The sequence below is a fragment of the Schistocerca serialis genome, chromosome 9, assembly GCF_023864345.2.
Source record: "Schistocerca serialis cubense isolate TAMUIC-IGC-003099 chromosome 9, iqSchSeri2.2, whole genome shotgun sequence".
NCBI lineage: Eukaryota > Metazoa > Arthropoda > Insecta > Orthoptera > Acrididae > Schistocerca > Schistocerca serialis.
The window spans coordinates 481,972,915-481,990,663 of record NC_064646.1 but is presented as its reverse complement, the minus strand read 5'-3'; the positions used below and the strand labels follow the sequence as shown (position 1 = coordinate 481,990,663).

Genomic DNA, 17,749 nt, shown 5'->3' with positions numbered 1-17,749 from the left:
TGGATCTTGTGATTGTGTTTGTTTTGCCCACTTCTATGTTTTATTTACTACTTTAGAAAAACATCTTACCATTAAAAAGTTTCTCAGGCCATATACGTGAATGTTACTACAAGTACACATAATATATTATCATAATCCTTGTATTGATAAGTTTGTACATTTTTTAAATTGTAGTTGTCTCTTTTTAATGCATCTGTAGTCTAATAGAGTGAACCACTCATGGAATAAAGGTGGTTGTTGTTGTTGTTTCTCCCCCCCCCCCCCTCCCCCAATAACAGACCATTTTCAAATCCACGAATAAAGTTGTGAAGTTGCCAATATTTCATGGAAGTAGGAGATAATTTTGTAATATTTTTATTTAAATAGCTCTTAAATGTTGCAAATAAAGCACAGTGAACATTGTTCATCACTTAGTTACATAATGTATTGACATCTTAAAAAGCTTGTCTGTAGTTAAAAACGCACAGTCTTCTAATGATGAAACTCAAGACAATTATATTCACTTAATGGAAAAGTGTGCTCTGAAGCATATGAGATATTTTTATGATTCTATACAGATAATGCAAATGAACTTACTCCTCTTGTAGCAGCTAACCCTTACAGGTTGCTAGAAGGAAGTAAGTTATCAAGCAGTAGAAATATGAAACACATTTTTTGCTGACATATTATTACCTATTTTGGGGAGTGGTCTATTCTAAGTAAGAATCAACTTTGATTCTGCAAATGGCAATCGTGTGAACTTCAGTTTACTTTATTTGTCCTTGAGGGCCATGGATCCAGCATCCATGTTGATTCCATGTTCCTCGACTTCCACAGAAGGTATTCACTACAGTTCTGCACTGTCATTTAGTGAATGAAAGATGAGCTTACAGAATCTTGTACCAGAGTTGTGGCTATATTCAAACTTCCTAACAGGTAGTACATTTGAGTAGTAATATTTCAAATCGTACTATGTACAAAAAACCAAATTTTATGGGAGAAGCAAAAAACTGATTACTTCTAACCCAGGGAATTTTTCACAAATTTTAAAATCTGAAGTAGTTGCATTTGAGACATACTTCTAGAAACATTTTCACCTGTGTTCTTCAAATTTAGGAAAAATGTGCAGGACTTAATATAATATGCTTTTATCCAATACTTTATGAAATATCGAAATAGAAAATAACTAATCATTTAGTTTTGTTACTATTATAGAATAACATCTGTTAATACAAAATTAAAGTTCTCACGAAAAAAAATTCTGATGTATAGTGTATTTATAATGTACTTCTTGCTGCCAGTTGACTTTGAAAACCATTTTATTACACCATAAATATATTCACATTAATCATTTTATATTGAGTTCACAATTCTTATCTGGTAAAAATTCCGATTTATAGAATCTTCTGTATGGCCATTCTGTTGGTTTCTGTCAGATTTGGTACAGTCCTTCGCCTTCTTCCAAGCAACCACAAGCTGACATACAAAATTTTTCTTCACTGTCAGGTACAATAAGAACTACATCGGTGATATTAGCACAGAAATCTAAATGTCCTATGCTCCAGTCATCTGCAAAATGTTTAGGTACTAAATTATTCATATCAGCCTTCTTTACTCCACTCACTCTACTGTATGGTGAAATTACTGATGATTCAGCTACAAGGGGCAGTGTTTTCCATTTTTTTTAGAATGATGTTGAATGTCGTGGATGGATCATTACAGCAATAAGTTAACTCCATTTTTATTTTGACTGTGACATTTTAATCTTTGATTGGCTTCTGTAGCATAATTCATTTCATGTCACTGACACTATCTGTCTTTTTACAATGTTCACTGAGTGCTTTATAGTTCCTCACATTCTAATCATCATCTAAAACATGAACTGAAGCTACAGATTTATAAACACTATGGTAATCTTTGGGTGTCACTATCTCAGATTTCTTTTGAAATTACTTTCCAAAACTCTAAAGACTCTATCAGCAGGAAGAAATGACTGGACTCTTATGTGAAAAAACAATGTTACGTTCTTAAGCTGCAAAGGAGCTTTTTTTTAAGTAGAAGGAAAGTCAAAGCATTTATCTCACACGTATCCTTATTTTGCCCACCTGCAAAAAGCCTCAAGCTATAATGCTGAATAGGGAACTAAAACTTTTCCAGATAATCACAGAGACATGAAGCAACCTCTGCAGAATCTCTACCAGCTTGATGTTTTATGTGGACATAGAAGTGTAGATTTTTATTATTCATGTCTATTACACAGAGAGTGTGATAGTTTATTTGACATGAATAATATGCTTCATTGATTGACAGCTTTGGAAGCACATTTATATGCTGCATGTCAAAGCATAGGGTTGTTGAATAATGGATGTTCTACTTCACGAGCTGATGAAAAGCTTTTGCTCTTAACCTGTGAGCATCTGAGGTAGTCAGAAGTTGTTATTTTTCATTTTGGGCAGCTGTAGCAAGTCTGTGAAACTTTTTAAGGCAGTAGCTACAGGTACCTGATGCAGATCTTCCATTTTGAGCTGGGTGTTTTCAGAAAGTACCACTTTTTTCATGTAATTCACTTCATACACTTGCATATTACATTTTGAACAACTTACTGATACTCAATTTTGAAGAAAGTACAATCATTGGCTCATCTTCCTAGAATAATGGCAATCCCTACCCTTTAGGCTTGAGATGAAACTAATAACCTTCTATCTCTTTTCTGCACACTTAGTTTTCTTTGCTACACACTTCTCTTACTTTTGATCACCCCCTTCTGCATTTTTTACATCCTTACCACATATAACTGATTTAGCAATAGTATTTCTACAACTCTACCCAAATCCATATAGCCTTGTGACAAAATTTTGCATGCATTGGTTCCAAATCTCTATTTACTGGAATGTGATACTTAATTATCATTGCTGCAGGTTTCTTGGTATCACCTCTTGGGTGGCATCTTTTTCATGAAAAAACATGAATCATCACTGAAATGAGTCGATCCTGTTCACTTTTGTTTAGAACTCCAAGTATGTTGTTTTTGGCATTTGTAGGAAATGTGCTGGTATATTACAGCAGTGGAAATGACCTCTGTATTGGCATGGTGGCATGAACACAGTGACATCAGGGGTTGGATTAACGTTTGTTGAAAGATTTGTAATCCCAGTATCCTCTACTAAATTTTGTTTTTGCTTACCTTGCCTCAGATTTAAGCTGCTGGGTATATTTGGTCTTCTTTTTCCTCTTTGGCTTCCTATTGAATTATCACCAACATCAATTTCTTCCTCTATAATTGAAGAAACTGCTCCCATACACACAATTCACAAGATAACTGTCAGTACTGAACATGTAGCATTGTTGAGAAAAGCACAGTAATTGTCAGTATGGCCAGCTGAGCAAAGTGACAAAACTGGTTCATGTAGAATTATGATTTGAAATACACACCATAGAGGACTAAACACAATTTGAAGCAACTGCTGGCTTTCAGACATTATTGGAAGCAGATGTTCTTTCAGCTTGCTGAAAAAGTGGAAATCATATGGTGTGAGATCTGGACTTCATGATTAGTACTGCCCATTTCTATGTGGTCTTGGTCAAATTGTTGGCACTATTTCATTACACCTGGATGCACAATTGTATTTTGCCCATATACCACCAGAATTTCATCGTGAATCTGTGTGCAATGTATACGTTTTGCCCACAAAAATTGTACTGTCTTGTGTACTTCAGCTTTAGATTACATTTCCAGTTACCATACCATTTCAAACACACACATTGATCCACCTGTTATCTGTACCGCAGCAAAATGGTGTATACAGAAAACCTGTAATATGTGCTCTTTGAAAATGAACCACTTTTGTTGTATAGTGGTCTTAGCATGGGACGACATGGACATGTATGACTTAGTTTCTGAAGTCTCGAAGTATAAATGATCTGCTGGATAATGTCGGAATCTCGGTGAGGACGTTTATTGATAATGCTGTAGTTTTTAGGAAATACACAATGCTAGTAAACTGAATTGAAATGCAGGGAAGCCCGCAGAGTGCTGGTACTCGATGCAGGGACTGACAGTCGACACTCAATGTAAGTAAGAGAAATATACTGAACATAAATAGGATAAATATCTAGTGCTGTTCAGGTACAGCAGTAGTAATTAATCACTGGAAACTGTAACGACAATAGAATATTTGTGAATGACAGTCCAATGTGACCTAAAATGGAACAAAGGTATAAAACTAGTTGTAGGAGAAGTTGATGCCAGGCCAAGATTCATTTGAAAAATCCTAAGGAAATGTAATTCATCCATTATAGAAGTGGCTTACAGAACATTTATCCACCCTCTTCTTGAATAGTTCTTTCTGAATAGTTCTTACTGAACATAAATAGGATAAATATCTAGTGCTGTTCAGGTACAGCAGTAGTAATTAATCACTGGAAACTGTAACGACAATAGAATATTTGTGAATGACAGTCCAATGTGACCTAAAATGGAACAAAGGTATAAAACTAGTTGTAGGAGAAGTTGATGCCAGGCCAAGATTCATTTGAAAAATCCTAAGGAAATGTAATTCATCCATTATAGAAGTGGCTTACAGAACATTTATCCACCCTCTTCTTGAATAGTTCTTTCTGTTTGGGGCATTTAACAGTTAGGATTAGGAGTGGGCGTAGGAAAGACCCAAAGTTAAGTGGCATGTTTCATCAGTTCTATTAAGTAAGCAGAAGAGTGTTACGGAGGTGCTCTTCAAACTTCAGTGATGGACACTAAATGAGAGAAATTATGAAATAAGATGAGGTTGCAAGAGTATATGTCCCAAGAGGAGTTGGCTGTACCTGTATCAAAATGACAAAGTGAGTGACAGTTGAGCATCGAGTGGGGGAGGGGACATGATGACCTTTCACCATTACATGCAAACACACTATGGCTCTGCAGCGGTAGCTGTGTTCCATAATAAGCACATCTGTGCATCCCTCATTAATGTATGGTATTGACTTCACTGTTCACAGTCCTAATAGTCCTATAAATTCCCTAAGCAATTTCACACTTAGCTTCAGACATTATGTAAAATAAACATACTGCACAGAGAAACAAAGCACTTAAGAACAAATTACAATAGTTATGTTACAGACTGCAATTGCCGCCTGCACCTGACTGGCAGTTAGCAGCTGAGGTAGCAAATAAACGTGACATCTGTGCACACGACAGAATGTATGACCAAACTAATGCTCTAATTGGTTGTTACTATTTGCAGATGTCCTGTGAACAACAAGTGATCAGTCATTTCATTATTCTTATCCAGGTATAGCAACTTATTTTTGAGCAGTGTTCCACACATTGACACTGTCACTGTACCAAAATTTGGCATTGCAGTGTCAGGACAGCAGTGCATCAGATTTACGAGATTTGCTATGACAGCTCTAAAGCTACAAGATTTGCCTGACATCTGATACCAAAATGAAATATGCCTTGCTTTCAGTCATGACCATGGTGACATCATCTTTTATTAGCTGCAGTAAACAGACAAAGTAAAAGGACAGGACTCCCTTGTATGCAAGATGTTTGAGCCACAGGTCATGAAAAGTAGTAGTAATTTTCAATTTTTTTTCTGAAAAGTGCATTGGGGATGCACAGTATTAATTTAAATAGATACCAATATGGAAAACATATATTGAAACCTAAGCTTTATCTAGACGAGAAGTGGTTTTATATTATCTCCAGAATGATTTGTTGTTATTTTAATTAGATTCAGAATCTCAGTAAACACACTGAAGAAGAGAACATATATTGATACGAATTGATAGCCCCCATAACATCGCCTCTGGCACAGAAACCAAATGTGCTTGAATCCACTTTTAATTGATTCATCTATGCCTGAATGCACAGAAGTTCATAGTAAAAAAGATAACAAAGAATGTTTAAAAGAGGACTGAAAAAGACAAATTATGAACTGCTAGTAATTTATATTAAGCAATTGGAAGCATAATGCAGCAGATGCTGCGCTAGGACATATTTCTGTGTCTTTGGAGAATAAAATTAATGGTAGCTCATTTCTGATGTTGTGCAGCATAATCTGAAGCTAATAATGTTGCACTGTTACTGTTAATTGCTGTCAATGTCTCAATTTCCTCCAGGTGAAAAGAATCTTGCTCATTTATCAAGTGTCATTTTTATTTTTATATTTCCAGAAGGCTTTCGACACTGTTCCTCACAAGAGTCTTATAAGCAAACTGTGTGCCTATGGAATATCGCCTCAGTTGTGCAACTGGACTTGTGATTTCCTGTCAGAAAGGTCACAGTTTGTAGTAATAGATGGAAAGTCATTGAGTAAAACAGAAGTAATATCCGCCATTCCCCAAGGAAGTGTTATAGGCACTCTAATGTTCCTGATCTATATTAATGATATAGGAGACAATCTTAGTAGCCATCTTAGATTGTTTGCAGATGATGCTGTCATTTACTGTCTTGTAAAGTCATCAGATGACCAAAACAAATTGCGAAATGATTTAGATAAGGTATCTGTATGGTGCCAAAAATGGCAGTTGATCCTGAATAAAGAAAAGTGTGAAGTTATTCACATGAGTACTAAAAGAAATCCACTAAATTTCGATTACGCCATAAGTCACTCAAATCTGAAGGCTGTAAATTCAACCAAATCCTTAGGGATTACAATTACAAATAACCTAAATTGGAACGATCACATAGATAATGTTGTGGGTAGAGTAACCAAAGGCTGCAATTCATTGGCAGAACAGTTAGAAGGTGCAACAGGTCAGCTAAAGAGACTGCTTACACCACACTTGTCTGCACTATTCTGGAGTATTACTGTGTGGTGTGGGACCCGCATCAGGTGGGACTGACGGATGACATCCAAAAAGTACAAAGAAGGGTGGCTCGTTTTGTATTATCATGAAATAGGGGAGATAGTGCCACAGACATGATACATGAAATGGAGTGGCAATCATTAAAACAAAGGCTTTCTCGTTGCGATGGGATCTTCTCATGACATTTCAATCACCAGTTTTCTCCTCTGATTGCGAAAACATTCTGTACATAGGGAGAAATGATCATCATGATAAAATAAGAGAAATCTGGGCTCGTACAGAAAAATTTAAGAGCTCTTTTTTCCCATATGTCGTTCGAGAGTGGCGGTAGAGAGACAGTTTGAAGGTGGTTCATTGAATCCTCTGCCAGGCTCTTTATTGTAAATTGCAGAGTAATCATGTAGATGTAGATGTTGTTTGCAAAATGGCTTGCCTTCATGAGGAAAATTTCCTCAGGATTTTGGTGCATATAAAAAAAGTATTGTCTAATTCATAAGTAGTCTTTTAGTACTCGTTTATGATCTAAATAAGTGACAATATGTTGCAGATAAGGATGAGTCCACAGTGTAGTAACAAAGCAATACACAAAACCGATCCATGTAACACAAATATGGCTTTATTCATAAACCACTGAACAGTATCAGAAGTAAGCCTCTCATGAGTCCACACATAATAAGACAAAGGAATCATATATACGTTGTAACATAAGTGGTACATAGAAAAACTGATGTGAGTGGTACAGACTAAAAGAGTATAGTGAGAGTGAATCAGTGCTGCTCCATGTATATATACATGCGAGTCGCTGGTAGACGGCATGGCGGATACTGTGCCATGTGCATGCATCTTACAGGCAGCCTCTAGTGGCAGACTTGCACTGATAACAGTTGGCGATTGATTTAAGTATACACGCACTGCATTCGGCGCACTCACACTGGCACGCAGGATACAGCACACCTCTCCCTCATGCAAAGAGGGCATCCAGGCGATGAAGGAGATGACAGCAGTCTGATGAGAAACACATCCGGGGAAACAAGGGTGGCAGCAGCCAGTGCTGGCAGTGGGCGCGGAATGACATGCTGGGCAGTTACCGGAGCAGGAACGCGTAGAGACGTGTGCGTGACGAAGGGCGGCGGTGGGCCCACACAGCGCTCTATGACAGTGGTGGGCCCGCACGGCGCCTGATGACAGTGGTGGGTAGGAGGGTGCGTCACCATCTCTGCATTGTTATCGGCAGGCAGATTCTTGTGCAGAGTTCACAGGGCTGGACCTACCAGTGACAATGGCCAAGGCGATGATGGCTAAGGAGTTGGTATTAGCAGCTCGACTGGATCAGCAGCCTCTGGCAGTGGATTCGAAACAGACCGGCACCTGCTACTGGGACGCTGGAATCCAAGGGTACCACATGTGAAGAAGCAGCTAGTGGGACTGGGGCACGTCTGTAGCAGGTGATGATGGGCTCGAGGCGGATGGTAGCTGGGCGGGTTTCAGTTACGGATCCACATCTGCAAACCTGTAGCTTCTGGTGGAGAGCGGGAGCACACTGGTATTGAAGTGGCAGGGCCCCAATCGGTGGCTGTACTTACATCACAAGGATGGTACCCCAGGCGGCAGACAACAGTGATTGGTATCCTCCTGGCCTGGCGTCCGAATCCTCGTGCCCACATCGGCGATCCCAGTGTGAAGTGGCTGGACGAACCTGACTGTGACAGGTGCCTCGCAGGCAACTGAAGGTGGAGCAGCGTGCGCGGCTGCTGGCTGTGAAGCAATTCAGCCGGGCTCCACTCCCTTATAGGTGTGAAGGGATGTTGTTGTTGTGGTCTTCAGTCCTGAGACTGGTTTGATGCAGCTCTCCATGCTACTCTATCCTGTGCAAGCTTCTTCATCTCCCAGTACCTACTGCAACCTACATCCTTCTGAATCTGCTTAGTGTATTCATCTCTTGGTCTCCCTCTACGATTTTTACCCTCCACACTGCTCTCCAATACTAAATTGGTGATCCCTCGATGTCTCAGAACATGTCCTACCAAACAATCCCTTCTTTTAGTCAAATTGTGCCACAAACTCCTCTTCTCCCCAATTCTATTCAATACCTCCTCATTAGTTATGCGATCTACCCAGCTAATCTTCAGCTTTCTTCTGTGGCACCACATTTCGAAAGCTTGTATTCTCTTCTTGTCTAAGCTATTTATCGTCCACGTTTCACTTCCATACATGGCTACACTCCATACAAATACTTTCAGAAATGACTTCCTGACACTTAAATCTATACTCGATGTTAACAAATTTCTATTCTTCAGAAACACTTTCCTTGCCATTACCAGTCTACATTTTATATCCTCTCTACTTCGACCATCATCAGTTATTTGGCTCCCCAAATACCAAAACTCCTTTACTACTTTAAGTGTCTCATTTCCTAATCTAATTCCCTCAGCATCACCCGACTTAATTCGATTCCATTCCATTATCCTCGTTCTCATTTTGCTTTTGTTGATGTTCATCTTATACCCTCCTTTCAAGACACTGTCCATTCCGTTCAACTGCTCTTCCAAGTCCTTTGCTGTCTCTGACAGAATTACAGTGTCATCGGCGAACCTCAAAGTTTTTATTTCTTCTCCATGGGTTTTAATACCTACTCCGAACTTTTCTTTTGTTTCCTTTATTGCTTGCTCAATATACAGATTGAATAACATCGGGGATAGGCTACAACCCTGCCTCACTCCCTTCCCAACCACTGCTTCCCTTTCATACCCCTCGACTCTTTATAACTGCCATCTGCTTTCTATACAAATTGTAAATGGCCTTTCGCTCCCTGTATTTTACCCCTGCCACTTTCAGAATTTGAAAGAGAGTATTCCAGTCAACATTGCCAAAAGCTTTCTCTAAGTCTGCAAATGCTAGAAATGTAGGTTTGCCTTTCCTTAATCTTTCTTCTAAGATAAGTCGTAGGGTCAGTGTTGCCTTACGTGTTCCGACATTTCTACAGAATCCAAACTGATCTTCCCCGAGGTCGGCTTCTATCAGTTTTTCCATTCGTCTGTAAAGAATTCACGTTAGTATTTTGCAGCTGTGACTTATTAAACTGATAGTTTGGTAATTTTCACATCTGTCAACACCTGTTTTCTTTGGAATTGGAATTATTATATTCTTCTTGAAGTCTGAGGGTATTTCGCCTGTCTCATACATCTTGCTCACCAGATGGTAGAGTTTTGTCAGGACTGGCTCTCCCAAGGTTGTCAGTAGTTCTAATGGAATGCTGTCTACTCCGGGGGCCTTGTTTCGACTCAGGTCTTTCAGTGCTCTGTCAAACTCTTCACGCAGTATCATATCTCCCATTTCATCTTCATCTACATCCTCTTCCATTTCCATAATATTGTCCTCAAGTACGTCGCCCTTGTATAGAACCTCTATATACTCCTTCCACTTTTCTGCTTTCCCTTCTTTGCTTAGAACTGGGTTTCCATCAAAGCTCTTGATATTCATGCAAGTGGTTCTCCTTTCACCAAAGGTCTCTTTAATTTTCCTGTACGCAGTATCTATCTTACCCCTAGTGAGATAAGCCTCTACATCCTTACATTTGTCCTCTAGCCATGCCTGCTTAGCCATTTTGCACTTCCTGTCAATCTCATTTTTGAGACGTTTGTATTCCATTTTGCCTGCTTCATTTACTGCATTTTTATATTTTCTCCTTTCATCAATTAAATTCAATATTTCTTCTGTTACCCAAGGGTTTCTCCTAGCCCTCGTCTTTTTACCTATTTGATCCTCTGCTGCCTTCACTATTTCATCCCTCAAAGTTACCCATTCTTCTTCTACTGTATTTCTTTCTCCCATTCCTGTCAATTGTTCCCTTACGCTCTCTCTGAAACTCTGTACAACCTCTGGTTTAGTCAGTTTATCCAGGTCCCATCTTCTTAAATTCCCACCTTTTTGCAGTTTCTTCAGTTTTAATCTACAGTTCATAACCAATAGATTGTGGTCAGAGTCCACATCTGCCCCTGGAAATGTCTTATAATTTAAAACCTGGTTCCTGAATCTCTGTCTTACCGTTATATAATCTATCTGATACCTTTTAGTATCTCCAGGGTTCTTCCATGTATACAACCTTCTTTCATGATTCTTAAACCAGGTGTTAGCTATGATTAAGTTATGCACTGCGCAAAATTCTACCAGACGGCTTCCTCTTTCATTTCTTACCCCCAATCCATATTCACCTACTATGTTTCCTTCTCTCCCTTTTCTTCCGCTTGAATCCCAGTCACCCATGAACACTAAATTTTCGTCTCCCTTCACTACCTGAATAATTTCTTTTATCTCATCATACATTTCATCAATTACTTCGTCATCTGCAGAGCTAGTTGGCATATAAACTTGTACTACTGTAGTAGGCGTGGGCTTCGTGTCTATCTTGGCCACAATAATTCGTTCACTATGCTGTTTGTAGTAGCTTACCCATACTCCTATTTTTTTATTCATTATCAAACCTACTCCTGCATTACCCCTATTTGATTTTGTATTTATAACCCTGTATTCACTTGACCAAAAGTCTTGTTCCTCCTGTCATCGAACTTCACTAATTCCCTCTATATCTAACTTTAACCTATCCATTTCCCTTTTTAAATTTTCTAACCTACCTGCTCGATTAAGGGATCTGACATTCCACACTCCAATCCGTAGAACGCCAGCTTTCTGTCTCCTGATAACGACGTCCTCCTGAGTAGTCCCCGCCTGGAGATCCGAATTGGGGACTATTTTACCTCCGGAATATTTTACCCAAGAGGACGCCATCATCATTTAATCATACAGTAAAGCTGCATGCCCTCGGGAAAAATTACGGCTGTAGTTTCCCCTTGCTTTCAGCTGTTCGCAGTACCAGAACAGCAAGGCTATTTTGGTTAGTGTTACAAGGCCAGATCAGTCAATCATCCAGACTGTTGCCTCTGCAACTACTGAAAAGGCTGCTGCCCCTCTTCAGGAACCACACGTTTGTCTGGCCTCTCAACAGATACCCCTCCATTGTGGTTGCACCTACAGTATGGCTATCTGTATAGTTGAGGCACGCAAGCCTCCCCACCAACGCCAAGGTCCGTGGTTCATGGGGGGGAGTGTGAAGTGATAGGTGCTCAGAAAACAGGGAAGGGCATCATCCGGCAAAGATTTCGCAACAGACTTTTTGTATTTGGGACATGAATGTATGCACTAGTTGTTCTGCCTCGCCATTTGATTGAGGGTGGAATGGCGGAGCCATAATTTGCCAAATGGTATGACAGGAACAAAACAATTGAAAAGTGTGAGAAACGAATTGGGGCCCGTTATCAAAAACTGTGGTACAAGGCCACCGCTCAATAGAGAAAACTCTCAAAAGTGTACAAATTTTGACCGCATTCGACGTCGAGACACGCCGGAGAATGTAAGGAAACCGGGAAAATGCATCTGCAACCAAGAGCTGACAGGATTTCAAGAAGGGACCCACAAAGTCTTCATGAATGTGTTCCCTTGGCTTGCATGGAGCAGGCCGGGGGGGTAGGTGTGCCCTGGAAGCTGTCTGTTGTTGGCAACACTGCTCACTGTGACAAAATGGACAGTTTCTCTGCAAATCCCTGACCAAAAAAACACGTGTCCTAGCTTATAGTTAGGACACAAAACTCCCCAGTGGCCGTGGTGGAGAAGATGTAGAAACTCGCACCGTAACGTAGCAGGAATGACTACTCTGGGAGAGAGGTCTTCCATGAACAACAGCAAAACACTGTCAAAAACAGAGAGGTGATACTGTAAGAAAAAGTAGTTGCACTGAGGGTGAAAAACCCGACCTAGTGGTTTATCTGGCGAGCCCTGTTGAACAATCCGAACCACCTGACAGAGAACTGGGTTGGAGGCAACGGCAGCTGCTATGTGCGAGCTTGTAATTGGGAAACCCTCCATGACATCCTGCTTTTCAGCATTTCCATGGAAGCAAAGTTGGGATCAGGACCCACAGGAAAGCAGGATAAGGTGTCTGCATTGATGTGTTTAGGAATATGGATTTCGTAATTGTAGCAAGATAAGAACAGTGCCTAGTGTTGTTGGCTTATCAGGCAAGGAAGTTTGATGGTTAAACAAGGAAACAAATGTTTTGTGGTCAGCAGTAAGGTGAAACTTGGAGCCATACAAAAAACATAAACTTTCTGGAGAGCATAGACTATGGGAAGACCTTTTTTGTCCACCTGAGAGTTACATTGCTGGGCCAAAGTGAGGGATTTAGAGGCAAAAGCAACAGGTCATTCAGAACCGACAGTATATCGCTGTGCTAGGACCACGTTGAGTCTGTACTGTGAGGCATCGGTTGCCAAAACAATGTGCTGATCTGGAAAGAACAAAGCTAAATGAGGGGCCGAGAAGAGTTTGGATTTGAAAAACACATTCATAATCTGGGTTCCAGCAGAAAGGTAAATTCTTGAGTAGCAAGGCATGCAACAGCTGGACCAATGTGGCCACCCTCATCAGGAATTTGTGGTAGTTGGCTATCTACTATATGAAGGCCTGAAGCTATTTTGTGGACAAAGGATGAGGCACGAACAGCAGAGATGCAGTTTGGCAGAGGACGAACACCATCCCATGAGACTTTGAACACCAAATAAGCAATAGAAGCTTGAAAAATATTGAGATTTCAGGAGGTTGCACTGTAACTCTGCGGACTGTAAGACAGGAAACAATGTGCTCAAATTTTTCGAGTGATTGGCCGTGGAGGGACCCATGACGACAATATCATCCAAATAATTAATGCACCCCAAGACAGGCATAGTCAGTTCCTGTAAAAGTAATTGTAAAATAGCAGGGGTACTAGCCACACCAAAAGGAAGATGCAAATATTGAGAGAGACCAAAAGGAGTATTCAAAACCAGAACTCGTTGAGACTCTTCATCCACAGGAACCTACAGATACCCTTCAGACATATCAATTTTAGAAAAGACCCGCAGTCTGATACTTCTGACAATGGTTGCTCGTGGTGAGGGAGAGGATACATATCTGTGACCAACTGCGCAATGACAGTAGTACTGAAGTTGCCTGACTAATGACCTCAGCAGTTGAGTCCCATAGTGCTCAGAGCCACTGAAGTTGCCACAGAGGCGAAGTTTTTCCGATAGCTTCCATTGCATCAGTGGCGACAACCATTCACTAGCTATAAAGGGTGCACCACCTCTAGAGGCAAGTCTGTCCAGTTGTACTTTCACTCGATCTTTCAGGGCAAAGGGAATAGGATATACATGACAAAACCGAACCCAAGTCATGGATTTCAAGGAAATATGAGCAGAAAAATTCATAGCACACCATATACCTTCCAAAAACAAGTCTGAAAACTCCTCACACAGTGTTTCCAACTGAGAATATGTTATGTGATCAGACACAAGGTGAACTGGATCATTGATAGAAAATGCAAATGCCTGAAATGCACCCATCCCACCAAGTTCTCAACACCAGTGTCAGCAACCACCAAAAAGATAATGGAACATTCCACTGACTTGTAAAGGGCAGATGCTGTAAATTGTCCCAACAGCGCAATGTTCTGTTTGTTATGACTGACCAGTTTCCGCATGACCAGGGAGCCTAAACTCACATAGGTTTGAGAATTCAATAATGACACTGCAGCACCTGTGTTAACGTCAGCCAGAGCACTTGGTGAAAAATGCTTAACTCAGTAAACGATTTGGGAGATGTCGCAAGCATTGGAGTCACACAGTTTATCCATGTCCATGTCCTGAGTAACCTTTGGCGAATGACATCCGGAGGCAATGTGGCCTCTCTTCTTGCAAGCATTACTAGTAGCCTAGCGCTTAGGGCACTCCAAATGTTTGTGATGGACAAGCCGAAAACGAGAACACTGGCACTGGCACTGGCACAGTGGCAGTTGTGGCTGCTTGGGTTGTCGTTGGTCTGCTCAGAGTTTGGCCCGCATGTTTATCACCACCACTGTCACTTCCTAGTGGGCACATCTTGTGACACTACTGCCACATCACCCCCTGCTTCAGTTTGGTCACCTGCTGCCTGAAAAACTTCAGAAGACATTAGCAAAACTTCTGACAGCAAGGGGGGGGGGGGGGGGGGGTTCTTAGTAAATCATTCTGATGCACTTCCTTGTCCAGAGCTAAACAAGTAACAAATTGACACTTAATGGCTAAGGCTGTAAATTTCGGCTGCCCAGCCCCTGTATGACTGTTTGGTTTCTTGCGGCATCGGTAGATTTCAACTCGTAGTGCTCTGACATGCATTTGTTTGCAATGGTAGTTGGACAGTAAACTGCACATTATCAAAAGTAAGAGTTGCTGTTTCTTGTAAAGAGACAAGCTGACATAGTAATTGATACACCTTAGGTGAAATCTACAAGAGTCTTTGCACAAATTCGAGTCTGTCACACTGAAACACATGAAATGCCATCTGAGTGTTTTTTAAGATTCCCAGTCGTCAGCTGAATCATCATATGGAGGAAAAGTGGGTGGATAGACCATTTGAGCAGTGCCATGTGTGTTAATGGAAGCCGACAAAGTGGTCACTGCCGAAGTAAACAATTGAATAAGGGCCAGTAGCATGGCGGCCATAATGACAAAACCTGATGAAACCACATTTAAAGATTTCACACGCAGAAACTGTTACAAACTCTTCACCAATCTTGTAGTTACCAAGTAATATATCATAAACCACTGAACAGTTTCAAAGATAAGCTTCTGGTGACTCCACACGTAACAAGACATACAGAAGGTGTAACATAAGCGACACATTGAGCATCTGATGTGAGTGGTACAAACTAAAAGAACATAATGAGAGTGAGTCAGTTGATTTAAGTACACATGTGTGGTGGCACTACACTCTGTGCATTCACACTCACATGCACAAGTTGGAGGATACAGAACATGGGAACTCTTATGGTACAAAAAATTGTGTTCTGTTTTTTTTTTATTATTATTAATGAACTGTATGGTTCCATATAAATGATGTTAATAAAATAAAAATTCCTCTTCATTCCTCTCTTGTAAAATCACTAAAAGAAATAGAATGTGGTATGTTTATCTCAGATTAAATAGTGTGTATATTGAAAGTATTTTCTATCTTTGTAAACTGATGTTAAAATGTTATTCTTGGGACAGGTACTAGACATTTTGGGAAGCACATATAAGAAGGCGAAACAACTGTAACATAGATGAATCTGTACTCTGCAAACCTCATCCCATTGTACTATGTATAATGGTGTACCAATAAACCCAGTTTTTGTGTGTGTTGTTTGTGTGCCCAGAGATGCTTTAAAAAAAAAAAAAAAGGACGGTTGGTTGGTCTAATGCCCAAGAGATTTGAAACTAAAACTAAAACTGTACAGAACATACAGTGTTAACTAAATGGCTAATTAATGTATTAAAATTGCTTCATCCCCCCTCTCTTTTGTATCAGATCTTCTTTGTGTAACAATTCCTATCAATCATTGATTCAGTCATTCATTCATTCATCATGATGTGTGGATTCTATTAAGGAGACCCTTCAAGGGCATAGAGTCTTTCACATTGAAAGATGTAATGTTATTTAAATTGCACACCCTTTCTTTATTACTTCTTTTTGTTTTCTGTAGACGTAGAGCACTTTGATGTCTTAACCAGTTTTTGTCCATAAATAATTATTACTCTTGTTTCACAAAACAGTAGTGCAGTAAAGAAACACTGCTTTCAGAATTTCTGACACTGTATTTTTCCTTTATGGGCTTAGATATTATTTTTATGACACTTTTTGCATAAGCAGTCAGTAATAATATTGAAGTTCATCTGTAGTATGATTATTAGAAGTAAAAATACATTTTACTTTCTTCTTAATGATCTTATATTTTCACATATCCTTTCTTTTCAGAGCAAGGAACTTAGTGAAGAATTTAAACCATTTACTGGAGAGGGGTATTCATTACGAGAAGCGAGAAAGAAGTGATGACCACATTGTGTGCTGCTGTTTCAAAGACTGACCTGCTCACATGTATATTTTATCTATTTATGATTTGGAACTCAGTGTGTGTATGCTGAATGTTTCTTGATGAATATCTATTTATATGTCTGTGATAATTTTCTGTAAATAGCAGAAATAAATGATATTCATTAGTTTTAGACAGCTTATTAAGCTACTGAATTTCCATGATGTGGTGTATACTAGCAGAATGCTGATGAAAGGTTTTGCAATTATATATTACAATAAAAGAGGAAAAAATAGGAAATTTTATTTGATATTGTGTCCTCAGAACAAAACTAAGGTCTGTTGCTGAGTTACCTGTCCTCTTGGAGTGCACTATAGTTAAAGATTTGGTCACTAAATACTTCTTTATTTTATATGCGTGTTTGCAAACCATGTGTTTTACAAGTGCTGCTTTGTTATGGGGTTAGGAGATTTTAGTGAGTGTAACGTGTTTCATGAATAAAATACACACAGTATATAATTCAGCATCATTTAGAATATCCTATTATTAAAATACCTTACTTGCAATTTATAGAATCAAATTTATTATGCACCTGCCTGTATATGGTGCATTGCAGGTGACTAATGTCGGACCCACAGTGACAGAAATGCTTATAGATGTGTGTAAATACACTCATATAGAATGATATTAAATTACGATGTATACCCAGAAAGTAAGTTCTGATCATGTGCAGAGACGGTGAGTGTAGTCAGATAGGGATGTGCATGCACAGGAGTAGGGAGGAGGTGTATGGGAATAATTCAGTACAGTTTTAGTCCTGTCTTGACAGTGGTAACTGCACACTGCTAGGATAAAATGCCTGCTCTGGTATTGTTTCTCACCAATTGCGAGGTTTGTGCAGTTATCAACTTTTTGCATGCTCAGACACAATCTCCAGCAGAGATCCATTGCCAGTTGTGCCACGTGTGGAGATCATTGATCATTCACCCTACAGCCCAGCCTCAACCTCACCCACAGTGACTTTCATTTCTTCCAACTTGTGAT

At 39.7% G+C, this 17,749-nt stretch overlaps 1 protein-coding gene across 2 annotated transcripts in view; it reads left to right on the top strand.

Annotated features, from left to right (window-relative positions):
• The window catches only part of LOC126419235 (ubiquitin fusion degradation protein 1 homolog), a 57,046-nt gene extending 40,148 nt beyond the window's left edge, over positions 1 to 16,898 (top strand). For both annotated transcript variants that reach the window (XM_050086381.1, XM_050086380.1), the window contains one exon: positions 16,651 to 16,898. In XM_050086381.1, the coding sequence (XP_049942338.1) occupies positions 16,651 to 16,725 (75 nt within the window). In that variant the 3' untranslated portion in view covers positions 16,726 to 16,898. The remainder of the gene's footprint in view (positions 1 to 16,650) is intronic.
• Positions 16,899 to 17,749: the final 851 nt, after the last annotated feature.